The following is a 17,793-nucleotide window of genomic DNA, read 5'->3' on the forward strand; positions in this document are numbered from 1 at the left end:
CCCTCTTGAAGTGTGGCGCCCAGAACTGGACGCAGTACTCCAGCTGCGGCCTGACCAGTGCCGCATAGAGGGGGAGGATCACCTCCCTGGAGTTTGCGGCACCACAAAGTGGTCTGTGATGCCACACACCGCATGTGCCCGCATGTCTGGAAGCAGCCTATAAGCTGTAAAATTATGTATAATGTGTGGATATACAATAAGCACAAATACCTCAAAATGTCCTTGGTCCTTAGCGTGACAGTATATAGATTTGAGGATTTGCAATGTAGTCCGTTTATCCTAATACCAAAATACAAAAATCTGTGGAAGACCTGGCATTCTTCAAATCCATCAGAAACACAGAAACAACATACAGGTCTTCCAGTAAAAGAAGTAGGGATGAATAACCTAATTGGTTTTATATTTTAGTTTTATGGTCTGCAACCACAGGCCATCAGAATTCCCCAGCTAACTTAAGCCTATAGGTTTGGTTGGTCATCTGCTGTAACAACTCATGACATGTCTGCTTCTGGGTTTGGGGATGCAAAAATGAAAGACAGAAATGTGAGCAAAATTCATTTCAATTTGAGGGAAATGTTCTTGTTTCTTACTTGATCCAAACAGGGCCACTCATCCCTAATCCTGGGCCTTGAATCCTTTGGCAATATGCAGTTGTTAAGTCACTCTGTGAGACCTAAAAACATCAGGCTTTATGAGGTATAAAGAAAACATGGTGATTTTTTCTCTTCCTTTTTCTTCTTTTCTTAAAAATATTCTAGTCTTGCTTACCTTCTTCCTCCAACACGATTCTCTGGATAACACGAAGGAAAAATGGCCTTATGGTTAAGGCACTGGACCGGAATTTAGAAGATCTTGGTTATGACACAGATTGCTTGTTTGACCCAAGGTAAATCATGTAATCTCTCTATGCTTTAGCTCCGTGGATATACAGGTAGCTCTTCCATTTATCTTGTTTACTTAGGCTGTAAGAAGTGAGGAAAGAAGTGCCTCTTCCAATGTATATGTACAGTGCCTAGCAAAATAGATTATGCCTGCACTGAGGCATTAGAAATAATTAATAATAATGGTAGTTTTATAGCAGGCCAGATAACAAAAAAAGTGAAACATCATTTCTCACCCTACCAGCTAATTTATTTTTATTGAATTATCACTTTCATTCATCAAGGCTCGGCGCGTATTATGCAATGTTGCCCACATGCTCTTCCTTGGACTAAACTTAATTTTGCGCTTAAACTGTTTAATAATGTCCTTTAATCTCTGGAAAAAGAAATCCCCTAAGCTGTCTGAATGCTGAAATGGCAGTAAGATTTCCTGAGACGCTGTTCTGCAGCTGGATTAATACAAAGCCGGTAGTTTTACTTATTCTGGGGAATATAAAAAAAAATATCATGTTATAGGCTTAAATCACCTAAGCATATGAATAAATAATCGAATCCACTGTAGACAGCCAAAAAGTTTTGCTCTGGATGGCTCTTAATGTTTAATTTCCTTATACCTCAAGCAGACACTGTTTTCAACCAAATTACTTTCAGAAGCCCCTAGGGACATTTACTTAAGACTGAGTATACTTTTTTTTTCCCTATGCATCTGGACTGTCATCTTGTTGGCTCTGATATGGTGAAAAACGAAAATAGTTAAAGAGAGATAAACAAAAATATTTGAGCAGTTTTGTGGGGGAGCACAAATTCTTCTTCTTTCTTCCCTTCACCCTGTCAAGGCCCCCATTGTCGTCACTGCTATATTGATATAGCAATACTTAGCCTTGGGCTGATACAGTTCTTTAAAATCCAGCGACTGGGACTAAGGGTCAGTTTGGTCTCACCACCGATTCATTTATATTGAAGGCCACATTCGACCCCATAGTTGAGACTTACAGCTTTTTGCTGTTGTTGAGGGGCCGTTCTATTTATCAGTTGTAGTCTATTCTGGTTTTCACATGAATCCAGAGAGCAGAAGGCAGGTTTGAATAAGAATATGTCTAAATTGGCTTGCTTAGGTAAGGGAAGCTGTTGTGGCCCAGAGCTCACTGTGGGATGCAAAACCTTCAGGAGAAGCAGGATCAAGTAAGTGCAGACGTACCCTAGATTTCAAGACTTAGGTCGATTCATCTCGAGGAAATTAAACCAGAAAAAAATTAAAAGACCGGCAATTATGATTCCTGTGAAAGGAAACAACTGCACTTCACACATATTGCTCTACAGCATAGTTTCTCAACTTGTGGTATGCATACCGTGAGGGTACGCGAGACACAGGCAGGGGATCCGTGGGTACCCCAACACTCCCTCTCTCTCGCCCTCTTTTCCTCTCAAACTACGGCAAAAAATTTGGTGCTCCGCACATTAAAATTCCCCGGTAATAGTTTGGCTTGCCGCACTTTGCATGGCACTGGGTTCAGCCCTCTTAGCTTTGGGCATCATCACTTCTAGGCCAGGTACATACTTGAGCTGTGCACTCCTGTTGTAAAGGTGGCAACCCTACCCACACCAGATCAGACATCTGTCATATCACGGCCTTATATACGCAGCCCTTCCAACAATACAGCACATATTAATCTGTAAATATAAAATACCCTGGAAAATTGAGTGTTGGGGTACTTACTAAACTTTTCAGAAGTTTGGGGGTAGTGGCTACTTAAAAGGTTGAGAAACACTGCTCTACAGCACCATCTACTGCCTTTGGGTTTTGTTATATTAGGTTTTCCACCCCCCTCTTTGGTGCTATGATATTTTTTTCCTCGTGCAGCTTTGACTAGCACCCAACCATAAATCTGAGTGGATGATAAGGTATGGCACTGTTGTTACACCTTTAGGTTGTGCTCTTCTGCTCCATGAGAGATGCAAATCAGAAGCCTGAATAATTGTTTAATAAGAAGAGACAAGTAAAATCCTTGCCCTGACAAGGATCAGTGAACAACTGTGTCATGCCAGACTCTGCAAGATGATGTAAATAATAACCAGCAGAGACAGGCTTGTAAGAAACCTCATGTGAACGCTAACACAAAAAGAACCCGATGCAGTTGAGAGAGCCCCCGAGTGCTTGCAAGGGACAGCCAGGTAGGTAAGTTGCACCGAATCCATCAGTACCTTTCAGGAACATGGCAACTCACCTAGAATCAATCCAAACTAAAAAAAATTGCTTACAGCAGCAACTCACCCCTATCTTAACAAGCACGAAGTAACAACCTAGTTCTGGCCACTTTGTATTTTCTTCCTACCTTTGGCCATTTTGAGTTCGGCACTCAAAACCAGTCCAAAACCACGACAGACCAGAAGTTTGGCACGCACAGACGGGCTTAAGAATGGCAGAACCGGGCCTAAGACCTGCCCCTCGCCCCTCCCCCAAAAGATGAACGCATGTGCTGTAGCCACCTATCGAAACTACTCAGCTTGCAGAAAACTGCGTAACTTCGATCGATTCGGCCTTGGGCTTTTTGAATGTCTGTATCTAGCCTAAAAGTCCATCCCTTCCCCAGATCTTGAACTCAACTGACGTGAACATAGCCTGTTAAACACTGGCCAAACAATTCCAAATTAGCAGTTTCTAGTGCTATATTCGTTATGAGTGGCCATGCTTCATTATTGATGACATGTAATTGGTCACTTAAACGCACTATTATTCCAACTCACTCATCAGATGATTGAAACAGCAGAATAATGAATAACAAATGCACTTCTTCAGAACTAGAGCAGAGCAGAGAGTCTTTTCATTTGATTGCTATGCTACAATTGGTTCACACAGAACAGTAAAAAGGATTTTTTTAAATTTATTTATGTATTGTTTGATTTCAAAAGGACAAATTTCAGTTCAGGCCATCCAGGAATATGCCATTCAGCCAAAAAGGAAGGAAATGAAATATTGGCTCAGGGTTCAATCTTATTTATTCTTTTAATTTTTAAAAATATAATTTCCAAGTGAAAAATCAAAATGTCTGTTTCAAAAATTGTAAAATAAAATTATTCAACCTTTAAAAAAATCCCAACCTTAGTCATATATTTTCACTGAACTTACTATTTGCTATAAACAGTATCAGCTAAAGGTCATCGCCGAATCCAACTGGACTACAGCCACCTATTAAATCAGTGTACATAAAGATGTGTCTAGAGATATTACTAGTGAATAAGAAAGGGCACAGAGAAACTGAATATGCTTTTCTGCCTTTAATTTCTGCCGCAGTCAGCAAACTAATAGAGCAATACTTAGCCACCCTGACAAAGCACTTCATAGTCTATGTGAATACAATTATTAATCAGAATATGGGCTGGGCAAAGCATTGTTCAGTATTAAGCCAGATCTCCATTTGTGTAAATCAGCAGCGAGTGAAGATATGTCAGTGTAGACCAAGCAAGGATTTAACCTATGGTTTCTATAGAAAACATGTACAGTTTTAATAATACCTCCCAGGGTCCCATACACATCCTCAAACTGCATCCAAATGTGAAATACCATTTAGCTGACAGCTCCTCCCTGCCTTTAAACTCCAAGGATAGTAGCCAAGTTCTTGTTCAGTGAAGATATTGCAAAAAACATTTCACTGCAAATTTACAAGATAAGATGGAGCTTTTACTAAGCCCAGGATTTCTGTTTCTCACAATAACTTCCAGCTCCAGAATATTTACATGACAATGTCTGACTATAGCAATGTACCTGTATCTAAGGAGACCTGCCTGTCAGTTCATGCCTAGTTCTTGACCCTGACCAGCATCATCCCAAGAAGAGTCTCTGTTACCATGTATTAGTGTAATCCTTGCCTTTCATGACCCATCACTATAAATGACATTTCTTTTATAAGAAGCTGCTGTTAATTTCAGGTTTTCTATACCTGAAACATTGGGCTGGATTCTCAGGCTCTGCAAATCAAAGTCCATTGAAGGTAATTTATGCCAGCTCAGCTACAAAGTTATTAGGAATGGGACACACTTCAGGGTCACACCTGTATTTCCACTTTTTTTCCAGTTCATTGCACAAGTAATCTTAATACAAACAATACCACATCTTAAAACCAGTTTTGCCCCACCATAACAACCTATTTAGATTTATCTGCATATAACTGCATTATGTCAAAATCCCATGGACAGATGCTATTTCAACAACAGAATATCTGATCACCTTCATTGCTGAAACTTGAAGTGTTATGTAATGCAGAGGGGTATTTAAATAATGAACTATCTATAACATTTACAACCACAAATCATTCATTCCCCTTACAGACGCTTTTTAGTTTCTCTCAGTTGCAGACTTTCCTGCACAGGAAAGAGCCAAGAAAGAAAGAAAAAAAGGCTGATTACCTAGGCCCAGATTTACAAAGGTATTTATGCACCAAATTACCATTTTAGTTTGTGGCTATACATAGAAATGAGGCCTATAAATACTGTGATGAATCTGGCCACTGGTGTCATTATTACTGAGAGGCTACTTGGAGTACAGAAAAAAGCATTAAAGGGAAAAACCTGGAAATGTGAAGACCTATTGAAAATACATTGCAAATGCCAGAAAAGATTCATGGCCTCTTTGTTCCTTCAGTAAAGACACTTATAGTCAGATAATTTGAGCAGCCGTCACTCTAACGCTAGGTAGAAGTCACTGAAGCTTTCCATACCACCTTGAACTGTAATGCCACATTAATGGAACATGATTAACAAGTTGGGAAGAGCTGTATGTGCAGCAATTAGCCCTTCTTCATAGATCCTTGACAATGTGGGTGTTGCACCCAGATTTCCTCTGTTTCCGGAGCAGCACCACTTGTACATTCCCTGGAGAGAAAATACCAAACCCTCTCCCCAATCAGTATTTTATTTCATGCTGAAGAAGCTGTCAGAGCTGTTGATCCTGCCAATCACTTCTGAGTTTCTAACCTCACTTTTTTTGCCAAAGTCATGGAGAAAGTGGCATTATCCAAACACAGCACCATGCGCTGGCATATCAGAACTGCTCCAAGCAGTCAGAGACGGGACCCAGCACAAAAATGCACTGGGAGGCACTGAGGACTAACTTCCGCCCCATCTCTTGGTCCAGACTTCTGCTCAGCAACACTTTCAATGTGTCTGCAGCATTTGATGTCATTGTCTGCTAGGAATGACGATACACAGAAACTAAATGGGACAGCGTTCAACAGCACTTCCATCCCGCTCAGCCTGAGTCCTGACAGGCAACTGTTTCCGTCACCCAGGCCACTTTCATATAAAGTCCTGTAAAGCTCCTTAATCTCTCCTCTTTCCTCCAAGACACTAGTCTGTAAAGTCACAAGCTTATGTCCCACCAGTTTATGGAAGACGTTCTTCTACATGTCTCCTGTAACGATGTGAAAGGCAAGCATTTTTGTGGGTGACATTATTTAATGGACCAACCACATGGCTGGAATAGATTTAGACGTGCTTCCAGCTATCCTAGTACTCCTCCTCAGGTTTCTGGGAGAGAAGCAGATACAGCAAAGCTTCATAGCAGCCAGAACAAAAGCTCATGTAAAACTATCTATGTAAATAAAAGCAGGGCATAAGAGAAAATATCAGCTAGTCAACAGACAAGGGGAGATGCAGTAAAACCCTGATAATGAAAGAACAAGATAGTTCAGGAGGATCGCTATCACCTGTGAAGTGCAGAGATTAGTATCAAGTGACTATAATGGACCATGAAGGAAGAAGCAGGCACATGGACGATTACATACAGTGTGGAAGGCTGTAAAATTAGAGAAATTCCTCCGGGGAAACAGACAAACAATCAACATAAGAACAGATAGCTGACTAGAGCGAGATTAAAAGGGAAGAGGATCATTATCTGTAGCATGAAGAAAGATTTTGCAGGAATCCGTAGGTTACAGTATCCCATTTTAAGTCAATATCCGCGTTTGGTCCTTAGGGCATGTACAGACATCATGCTTACAATGTTCTAAATGCACTTTAAACCCCAAGGGCACCTATACACATGCAGAGAGGCTGCTCCAACACACTGTAATTACAGTAATTAATCCAGTTTGCTAGAGCATGGTATTAACCATGCTCCAGCAGACTCCAGCTGTTTCCAGTGGACTCAAACGAGCTTTAGTTAAAGTGCCCCCACTGCCATGTTTCGGCATGGGGACACTGATACACATGACACTCTGGGCACTTTAATTAGCCCCCCCGCCCCCATTCCTGGCACACATGTATAAATGCCCCAAGAGACTAGATCAGCCATTCTCAACCAGGCGCTAGTTCTCTGTGAATCAATTCAACATCATGTGTGGGCACAGAGTATTTTGTGCCTAGTGCCTGGTTAGTCCTCCAAGTACACCAAGCTGCACCACTCCTCACACCCCCAAACCTCATGCAGGGCAATGGGGCAGCTCTGGGATGCAACCAGGACTCTAAAGCCCAGCAGTCTATTGCCCACAGAGACCAGTCTGCACGGGTGGGGAAGCAGGAAGCCCCAGTGTTAGTTTTACATCCCTGTTAAACACCCTGGGTAAGGGCTTACTGGAGGTAGTAGGGGGTAGCCAGGTTGCAGGGAGGGACTGGTTAACCAGTTATGCCTGTAACAGTAAACAGCTGTCAACTGCTCTGCAGGGAAACAGAGCCATTGCACAGTGGGCACTAAAACAGAAGGGCTGTCAATCCCATGCTCAATGTGAAGTGCATTAGCCCATTAAGTGTTAATTGTTCCTCAACCTCTGTGCTGCACTCTTGCAGCCAGGCATGCCAGGCAGGTTCCTCCCCGTACACACAGCTCTGGCAATGCAGCATACTGGAGCAGCTTTGTAGGGAAAATCCTTTTAAAAGTGCAGCATGAGGCAGAGATTGTGGGAAGTCCCAAAACGACCAGCCTCTGAAATAAAAAAACAGGGGCCCCCAACTCTGCCCCTTCCCACACACACATACCTGGTCACCCCCTGTCCGAGTACGACCACACAGAATTTAAATGGGTAAGCAAGTACAGACATCGGCTGTGCAAGTGAGGCATGCAGGGAAACTGAGGCACAGGCTGTGGGTTGGGTGAAAAGCAGCCCAAAAGCAGGGGGCAAAAAAAGCTGGTGACCCCACCAACCCCTCCATGCCACACAGCCTGGGATCCTCCAGGCCAGGATCCACAGTAGGAAGTTGAATTTCCCAATGAAGCTTTCCAGGGCTGGAAATGTCTGGGAGTTCGTGGTGAGGGAGGTCCCAGATCACCCACCTTCCTGGGAGCCACAAGCAGGGGCCACAAAGCCCCCCAGCACTTGGCAACTATACTACTCCACCTCCCTGCCCCAATCTGGGTTTTCCTCCCCGTCAAGAAGAAAACGCCAGGCACAGACCCTGGAAGACACGAGGGTCTGGGTACTCTCCCACCCCGGTAGCATTTTAGCAGCAGTACAATCCCTAAAAGGTGAGTGTGTATGGACACTTCTGTCCAGGGACAACTGTGAACCGGTTCCCAATCAATGGCATTCTTGGACTCTTTCAAGTGTTACGTCTTAATGTCCCACTTATGATTTTTTCATCTGAGGTTCACCTTGCAAAGGTGTTTTGTAACTTTCCTTTGACCACGAGGATAGTAAGGTCAGAAAGGGAGTGGTCATTCTGTGAAAAATGTGGTCCTATTGGTTTTTGTGCGTTTCTGTCCTTCATATTTCTTCTGTAAGAGTTCATTCTGGGGTGTAGTTTCTGTCTAATTCCACCTGCATAGTTACCAACTGGGCATTTGGTGCATTGGATCAGATTACATCACATTTTAGGAAAGGCAGGCGTATGACTCCTCATAATAACGTATTCTAACCCAACATGGAGTTCCTGGAAAGGCTGATTGGTAAAGAGCAGCTGATTCAGTCACAATCCAGGCAGAATTAAAAGAGGATAGCACTTTGGCCAGGTACAGACATTACATTTTTGCTGGTATAAGTGATTGGAAACTGGCGTATACCCTTAACAGAACAGAAATTCAGCACATACAACCTGGTTTAAAAATGGCTAAACCCAGTCTAAGATTTGCACCCCCCCACTTGAGGCTTTTTGAATGTCTGTATCTAACCTTTATACTGTTTGTCAGGATTCGAGCTTTGCCACTAGTCAAGAATATCAACTGCGCATTGCCAAACTGGTAAGTCAGGAGAGACTTGCCACTCCTTTTAGCCTTACAGGTTGCCACAGTAGGGAAGGGGAGAAATGCCTTCTTTCATCTTCACCTGTCTCTCCTTCTCACACAGCGGATGGAGCCCTAGTTTGTTATTTTCCCTTTCCCCATTATGTCGCTGCAGTTCACTATAGCAGGGATCCAGTGCAGCTGCCAAAAAAGGCTGAAATGTATACAATATGCTGCGGGACTCTGTCAACACAAGCCATCATAGACACAAAGGTTCTGTGCCTGATCACCTCCGTGAGTTACTAATTGATTTCAGAATACCTCCTATAATAGTCAGACTCGCTCTCCACAAGTTTGTGGAAGTAAGCTTCAAAAGGAAGATGCAGGCAGAGAAATGCAGGTTTAGATTATGAGGTGCTGGTGATTTGGGAATTAAGAAAAATTACAGTTGTCATGAAACTCTGTGCCAAAAGAGATAAGGCTTTGCTTAAGCTTGACTGTGCTCAGATCAAAATGTGAGACACAACTTTTTAATAAAGACTTCCCTTATGCTTTCCCTGGCAAGCCCCATAGCATCACCACTGCTACAAAAGCCCTCAACCAGTGGCTGGGAGCAGATCAAGCTACTGTGCCAGAAGTCAGCCAGTAAATAAGGTCAAATAAGAAAAGAAACAGAATGCGAGCATTTAACTCACTCAAAGAGCTGAAGCAGAAGGTTTGGCATTTGAAAAAAAAGATCCCTTTTATCGTGAGTTCAGCTGGGAGTTTCAGTATATGCATCACCTAAAAGTCAGGTACTGTGAACAGGACGATTAGCATTTGTGTCATTACAACGTTTTTAACTCTCAGAATTCAAAGACGACAAAAAATGGGCATATCATGGTTCCAGCATTTGAAAAGCAGTGCTAATCTACACAAAACGACCACATTTATCCTTTCCTTTATCCCTTATATCAAAGCCACAAAAATCCTGACCTAGTTTTAATTAAAAATAAGACAAACCAAAAAACCAAAAAACAGGAGCTTCAGCTCAGTGGAACTCCATGTTCTTTACTGAATGTCTCAGTGAACTCAGTGATATTTCTTAAATATCATGACAAGCACACAGGACTTCTCATAAGTATATGTATTTAGGGTCTCTAGTTAGTACACTAACCTCTCAAGGTGACATAACTGCGAGAAGTTAGTATCCAAAATACTTTGTGGTATAATTTTACTGCCATGAAATTACAGTGGCCTGTTATTTCAGAGCTTTAAAGCGATAAGGGGCCGTGTCTATACGAGATGCTGACTGCACAGTCACTGCACCGTCATTTAGTACTAATATAAACATTTAGTCATTTAGTGCTAAATGACTGTACAGTAAACCAAGTCATTGCACAGTAGCACCAACTAACACCTTTTTCGTGATGCTACAGCTCAGTAGCCTAATACTACTGCGTAGTAGCATCACATCACGGTTGTTGCCACATGACACTACTAGGCTACACAGTCAGCATCTCATGTAGACACGGCCAGGGACTCTGTAAGCAATGTAACAGCTCTGCCACTTGCCTCAGGAATTCAGCACGACAGTTCTGGTAGGTTCGGAGCAATTAGGAAGCAAGAAGGCTAAGACTAAAACTTCACACAGGTTCCCAACATGGCAAGATTATTGCGTATTATTAAAATGATCTCCCATGTTATGTCACATCAGGGAATCAGTTTAGAAAATGAGACTGCAACCTGGAATAAGAAAACTTAAATCGTTTTCCTTGCCTTTAAAAAAGTATAAATGATGATTAAGGTGCAGTGTGTTCTTTTTGCAACAGTAATTATTGTCTGCTGACCGTCTCTCAATCCATTATTATCAGTAATATTTATATTGGTGTAACACTTAAAGGCTCCAACCGGTAACAGCACTCCACAGCCCTAGGCACTGTCCGTCCATGCAATAAAGACCAGTTTGCTCCAGATATTTCACTGTCTAAGCAAACAAGACAAACCAATGATGGGAAGAAGGATTATTTACACTTCATCAATGGGGAATGAGACAGAGCAATTAAAGTCCAAGATTTTCAAACAGGTAGACTCCCATACTGGGTCAATGGGAGCTACCAGATGTTCAAGGCTTGAAAATAAGGTCACTCATTTACATAAAGCCTTAGGTCTGGGATTTTGTAGCCTAGTAGAGCAAGATGGCCATACCCTACCTTTTAATAGAATTTGTGTGATTCACCTTACTTTACACTCCTGTTTTTGAAAACCTTGGCCTAAGTTAATTGCCCAAAATCAAAGTCATAGAGACAGTTTGTGGCAGAGCCAGGTATTACATCCAAATGTCCTGGGTCTCAAGCCAGTACTTTAACCATTCTTCTCATCAATTCTCTTCTACTTGAAATGACTTGATCACTTCTGACTCCTCAGCATCCTCCTCCCATCCCACATACTCCTTAACAGATTCTACCAAGCCAAACCCAACAGGTCCCTTGCACAATGCATGAAAGAGCATCTACAAAGAGTGTGGGGGTGGGCAACACATTGTGAGGGACAACGGAAATGTAAAACAGCCGCCCTGTGGAGTAGGCTGAACTAACTGACTTTATGTGGGCGCATCTACATGTGTCCCTATGGTGCCTGTGTTACTGCATCATCATTTAGTACTTCCGAAAGGAATTACTTGTACTGCACCATGAACACTGCACAGAGTAATTTTTAGCTGCTACTTTGCCATAGCATCTTGCTATAACGAGGGAGTGCATTGCTCCAGTGACGCGACATCACCATAGTGCGGTGCTACAGAGATGTAGCGTCACATGCAGATGAGCCCTGTATGATTTGGCAAAGCAATAGAAATGCACTACAGTTGGGAATCTAACTTTTAGACAGATGATTCAACAAGTATAAAGGCAGAGTGCCTTGCTACCCTTCCTGAGGCGTCATGTGAGCTGGCATCTGGGAAAACCGCATCTCTTGATGGAAAAGAGGATCCAGAGCAGGGATCTGGGCTGAGAGGAGCTGAATGTAATGCAAAACTTAAACCTGTGTAAATAAGAAAATACGAACTTAGGATACCTGTCCTGTATCTTCAGATGTGTGCCACTCCTTGCTCCCCATTCAATCCAGATGTAAATGGGACCTTAGTCATTTGGGCTGGGGTGTCAAAAGTAGCTTAACGTCATGCTACCTACTTTATTCCACTGTGTACCATGGGCTACAGAAGCTTGAATGTTTTATCCTAGTTAGCTTTAGGGACTGCTAAGTTTGTGATGATCGTGCTTCCCCCCCACCTCGGGGGCAGGTGGGGGGCAGACTACCCAGACAACCATCAGCATCCTATGGTGAGGAAAATCTTAGGAAAACTTAACCAGTCTAGATGACGTAATATTTATAAATAAAGAGCAAAACCTACTGTAAAACACAGGATAGGTTTCCATTTACAAATATCTGAGGTCTGAGTATAGGACATCAAATATTTGTAAACAGAAACTGATCCCACACAATTAAATCATCCCAAGTTTTATAGTAGGTTTTGGTCTTTTTTTACAAATACGTTTTATGTGAGCCAGACTGGTGAGGTCTTCCTGAGGCCTTAACAGGTCCTATACACGTCAATTTGCCAGTGGTCACCACTCTAGAGGTGAGCAAAAGAAGACATGGAAGAATACCTTGAAAGCTAATAGGAGGACATGTAATACTAATAGTGAAACCTGGGAGACTCGAGCACAGAATCATCCCCGGTGGTGCACAGGGCAAAGATCATTTTGAGCAAGCTTGCCTCCCTATGGAGGCAAATACACAACGGAGATAAAGGGAAAGAGCAGTGACCCGACATCACCAGGATTTCCTCCTGAAATTATTTTCTACATCTGCAATGGAACATGCAGATCTCAGACAGGCCTCCACAGTCATCTATGGACTGCCCAATGACTTCCCTCTTTACTGAAAGATCATCATCCTTGTTATCGAGAGACTGTCGCCATTGCTAGTGATTTGATGTCTGCTGTGTAGAGTACACACGCTGTAGATACCAATGTTCATTAATACTGTACACATACATGTGCATAACACATATATATACATATACACATATATATTAGCCTGCAGGTAAACATTTATCTTCAAGGGATGCTAGTAACAAAATTGAGCTGTAGGAAATAGATCTAATCACCCTGAATGACATTTATATTTTAATTACATCACAGTCACTGAAGAGCTCAAGGTTTCATGAAGCAATCCTGAAAGACAATTTTAATTTTAATCAATTAGACAGTTCTAGAAACATTGGGGATAAGTTGTCGAAACTAAAAGTCATAATACTAAATCTTTAACAATGAGTACCAATTGTTATATCCTCGCAACAAGGCAATCTTGTAATGCTGTGAAGTGTCCAGGACATTCCCTTTACAGACTCTTCCGAGACTGAATAAAATGTGATCTTGTCAGCTGCTTTATACACTTATTTGTAATCAAAAGCAGTATCACAGAGACACTCCACTTTACTGACAGTATCAGAGGCACACTGCTTTCATTGCTTTCCTTTCCTCTCATTTTTAAAAACAGCAACATTTCTGGGTTAAAAAGAAAAACAAGTTGTTTCTATAGCTGACTAATTGCTAAAAACGTGTCAGTCAGGTCTGCCTCGTCAAATTTTCAGTGACTGACAACAGCCACAGTCATCGTGCAGCAATGTAAAGGTTACATTTAACATGCTTTAGTCTCACTCCAACATCATGAAAAAATACTCTGAGTTACAGAAATAACATGAAGAAAGTGAAAAAAGTTTAAATCGAGGATTTACTACTCTGACATTAATGACTTAAATTCAGAGTTTCCAAACTAAACAATAAGCCTAACATACCTACTGTCTACTATTATTCTTCAATTAAATATCTTGCCTTGGGAAATCCAGTTACATATACATGTATACTTATACATACACACACTCACACACACATGCATGCATGTATATACACACACACACACATATATATACACACACACATACATATAGATATAAACGGAGAGGCGCCTCCCCTTTTTTAAAACAAAAAGTACCATGCCAAAGAGTTAAAATTAAATCTTAAACTGGTGGCATTTAAGCTGTGAAATCTCTACCTTTCCAAACATTTTATGAGTAGGTTAGACAAACACTTGGGTAACATGACCTTGAGTAGTGGGTGAAACTAGATGGTCTGTTTCAGACCTATTTTCCCCACAATTCAGTATATACATTTGTTTACATTTAATTTGACTGATAAACCATATCACATTTTTTCTCCTGATTAAGTGATCTATTCTCATAGGCACAGGTTCAGTCAGACTGATACAGTGATTGTTTTTTTTTTTAAAAGCAAGCAGCATAGTTAATCTGCTGAAAACCAAAAAAAAAAAAAAAATAGGAAAGAACAAAACTGCATTTCACTTCTTCCCTGTTTCAGCTGTGGCTTGAGGGCTATTTCAGTGAATGCAGCAAAGCAAAATCTCTCCACCCTCCCAAAAATGATGCAATATCCTCTATTTTTCTTTTTAAACAATTTTGCAACTTGTGGCTCAGAAGTTTAGTGGGCCCTAGATCTTCAAATACATATCACTGAACTAATCTCTACTTCAGTAGCTGTAAACCCAGAGGGCCAGAATAACCTTCAGCACTTGATCTTTGTAAACACACAGGCATGTCAATAACTTAATTTTAATATGTGAACTGCTCCTAAACTGCTAGTTTAGTATTCAGATAATGATGCCAACTTCAATGATTTCTCAGACTACTTCAATTATGATCATTTCTATTATTCCAGAATTTGAGAATGATTCCTCTTCAGTGCTAATACGCATAACTGTCAATGTATACAATTTAGTGACTTCTGATGCCTATCGGATCAAGATCTTTCAAAACCATTCCACAGTATATAGCGTTTTGACTATCCTGGAACAATTTATGATGGCTTCCACCACTAAGAGAAGAAAAGTTGACAGAAGCTTTTAAGTAAAAGAGATATAGCTGCTGCACTGTTCATTCAAACTTGCAATACAAACAATTGCAACACCTGTAAATGGAGTCATCAAATGGACTACGTGTACATATTCCATCACGCGGTGTGGTGGCATTCAATTATAGCAAGCGCATCTTTCTCTTTTGTCTCTAACTGGAAAATGCTCCAATATTATCGTCAGTTATACGAATCAAAACTTTGAACCTACAAGGGCATCTGGGGAGAACAGATGGCACACAGGATGGCAATAAGCGAGGGAACCATTCTCCTCCAGGACAAACCTCTAATCCTGTCAAGGTTAGTAGAGACCCAAAGTCATCAACAGCTTTGCAGAACGAATTTGTTTTCCTCAGTCCAGTTCCTAGTGGCCACATATCTTCATTGCAACTGGCAGCCTCAGTACAGAGGTTTCCGGGGCCTTTTCCAAAGCTCACTGAAGTCAGCGGCATTTCTTTCTTTATGAAGACACTGTCTTCTGAGTCCTAGAGCCGGGTCCCCCAAAACAGCCAGGAAAGTTTGTATTCCTGCTGCCAAGGGCTTTAGATTCCAAGGAGCCTCCGATTCCACAACTTGCCAGTTGCTAAATGTCACTAATAATGGTAGAATGATGACTTTTTCTTCCCTGAAAGTAATCTGATTGACATCTCCTTCAGATGCACTAATTCCACCGCACACCACGTTTTCTTGCATAAAACCTATCAATACTATGTAAAAACCTTGAAAGAAAAGAAGTGTCAAGAGCAGAAACGGTTCTCCTGGCATGCTTTCGGGCAGCGATTCTTAAGCAGGGTGCCACGCTATAGAAGCCCCTACACGTGATTCAAAAGATAAACCCAGAAGTTTCAAGTCTGGATCCACAGCATCAAGACCGTTCTGACCTGTTGCGGTCTCTCCCAGTTCTTTGCAACAAAAGAATTGTTCTATTATTTTTTTCGGAGTCAAGAAATGAGTGAAAGCTAATCTCTGGGGTTTCCCTAGGGGAGCCTTGAGTCTAATGAGACGTGCCTTGCATCCAAAAAAACTGAGCGCCACCGATTTAGGGGAAACATTAGAAACTGAAAAATCCTGTTTGTGCATCGTTACTATAAAAACAGTGTATGTGGGGCTAGGATTATCAGGATGTAAAGTAAGTCTCCTTGTCTGAGGATCATAGCCTTGTAATTCTTACGGCCTAAGGTGCAACCCTTCGTAAAACAAAATAGCCACCCGGATGTGAATTTGGAATGATAAATATTTTAGAAATCATGTTCTCTGCATTGATAATGAGCGTTAAAAATTACTTAGTGGTTTCATAAAATAGCTCCCAGAATCCAAGCATGTAAAAGTAGGGGCTCACCCATTAGAAAAGGACTAGGGGTCGTCTAATAAGTCATTCTCCGTTTTACAGTTTTGGAGACTTGACTTCCTTTATCCATCCAAAACTGGGAATTAATTTCAAAACTATTTGCTTAAATAATAAGCGAAGTAAATGGAAATAAAACTTTTTTTGGAGTGGAAAGGTAAGGAAGAAAATAAGAGTGACCTGGAAAGACAAGTGTCATATGAATACTACAATTAGCCATGATTTGCTATTCAAAAAAGGTCTCATGGTAGTGATCACGTATTGTAAAAAAAAAGAAAACAAAACAGAGCCATACACTGCATAAGATTAAAAGGGCCAAACGCTGACACTTTTGCATTTGCATTGAGTTGCTTATTCCAGAAATAGCTCCACTGTAATGAACAAGGCAGCACTGGGAGAAAAGCTGTTGAAAGTTAGCTGAAAATGAGGAAGATGATATAGTTACCAAAACTACTGCATTCCTCATAGAAAGACCTGCATCAATATTCATGGCAAATGAGCTTTGAAGAAAATTTCAACTAGCAGTACCCTGGGCAAATTATAACAGAGGCGCCCAGCTAGAAATATAATGAGAGGCCCAGGTAGAAATATAAGCAAAGGACTGAAATCCTCCCAGTGAGAAAGCAGCAGCATGGCATAATGAGTATCCTGGACTGCATTTGTACATGTCTGTGTCAAACTGGCTAAGGGAGGTAAGAAGTAAACAGGACTTTTAGAGACAATTCATCCAGTGACCAAAACCTTTATCGGATCAAAGAGTCCGCGGCAGCATCCACAGCACTCGAGCAGGACGAGAAAGTTTGAGAAGGCACATCCTCAAACATTTAGCAACCGAAACGGGATCCCATCTAAAATCCTAAACTTCTTCCCTCTTCACGTACCTCGAGAGTGAAGTGCACGCGGCAGACAGTAAAAGCCAGCTTCGGGGGTTTTTTAACCTAATCCGTGGCCACTTGATGCATGCAGTCAAGGGAGAAGCATCACTACACACCTGCCGGCACGCCGCTGGAGAAGGGCTCGTGGTGCCGGCGCGCGGCGCTCGAGGCGCCCTCCTCACACATGCAGGTGCCCAGCCCCGGCTTCCCACCGGCGGACTCCTCCCGGGCAGGCGTCCGGCCCCGACGCAAGGTGACACCCGACCCCCGCCACGTCCCCCACTCCCAGCAGACACCCGCCCCGGGCCGGGCGAAGAGCAGCTCCCGTGCCAGGGGGAAGGGCACGCAGCCGGGCCGGGCCCAGGCTCACGCGAGCCCGGAGCAGCCTTCTCGCCTCAGCCGCGCGCAGGGGCGCGGGCGGCCGTGCCCCGCGGGGCGCAGGGGGAACTTCGCGGGCGGCCACTTACACGAAGACGCCGAAGAGCAGCGCTCGTATCCCCACCTCGATGGCGAGATCCCGCATGGTGCGCGCCCGGCGGCGCCGCCGGCTTCCCGCCGCCGCAGCCTCACGCCC

The 17,793-nt window shown here is 42.4% G+C and overlaps 1 protein-coding gene across 1 annotated transcript in view; it reads right to left on the reverse strand.

Moving 5' to 3' along the window:
* PLPP4 (phospholipid phosphatase 4) overlaps positions 1–17,787 on the reverse strand; it is a 107,517-nt gene extending 89,730 nt beyond the window's left edge. The window contains exon 1 of the mRNA XM_019556274.1: positions 17,687–17,787. Coding sequence (XP_019411819.1) covers positions 17,687–17,742 — 56 coding nt within the window. The 5' untranslated portion in view covers positions 17,743–17,787. The remainder of the gene's footprint in view (positions 1–17,686) is intronic.
* Between the last annotated feature and the right edge of the window lie 6 nt (positions 17,788–17,793).

This window comes from Crocodylus porosus, unplaced genomic scaffold (genome assembly GCF_001723895.1).
Source record: "Crocodylus porosus isolate Cpor-Errol unplaced genomic scaffold, CroPor_comp1, whole genome shotgun sequence".
In the NCBI taxonomy this organism is placed as follows: Eukaryota; Metazoa; Chordata; order Crocodylia; family Crocodylidae; genus Crocodylus; species Crocodylus porosus.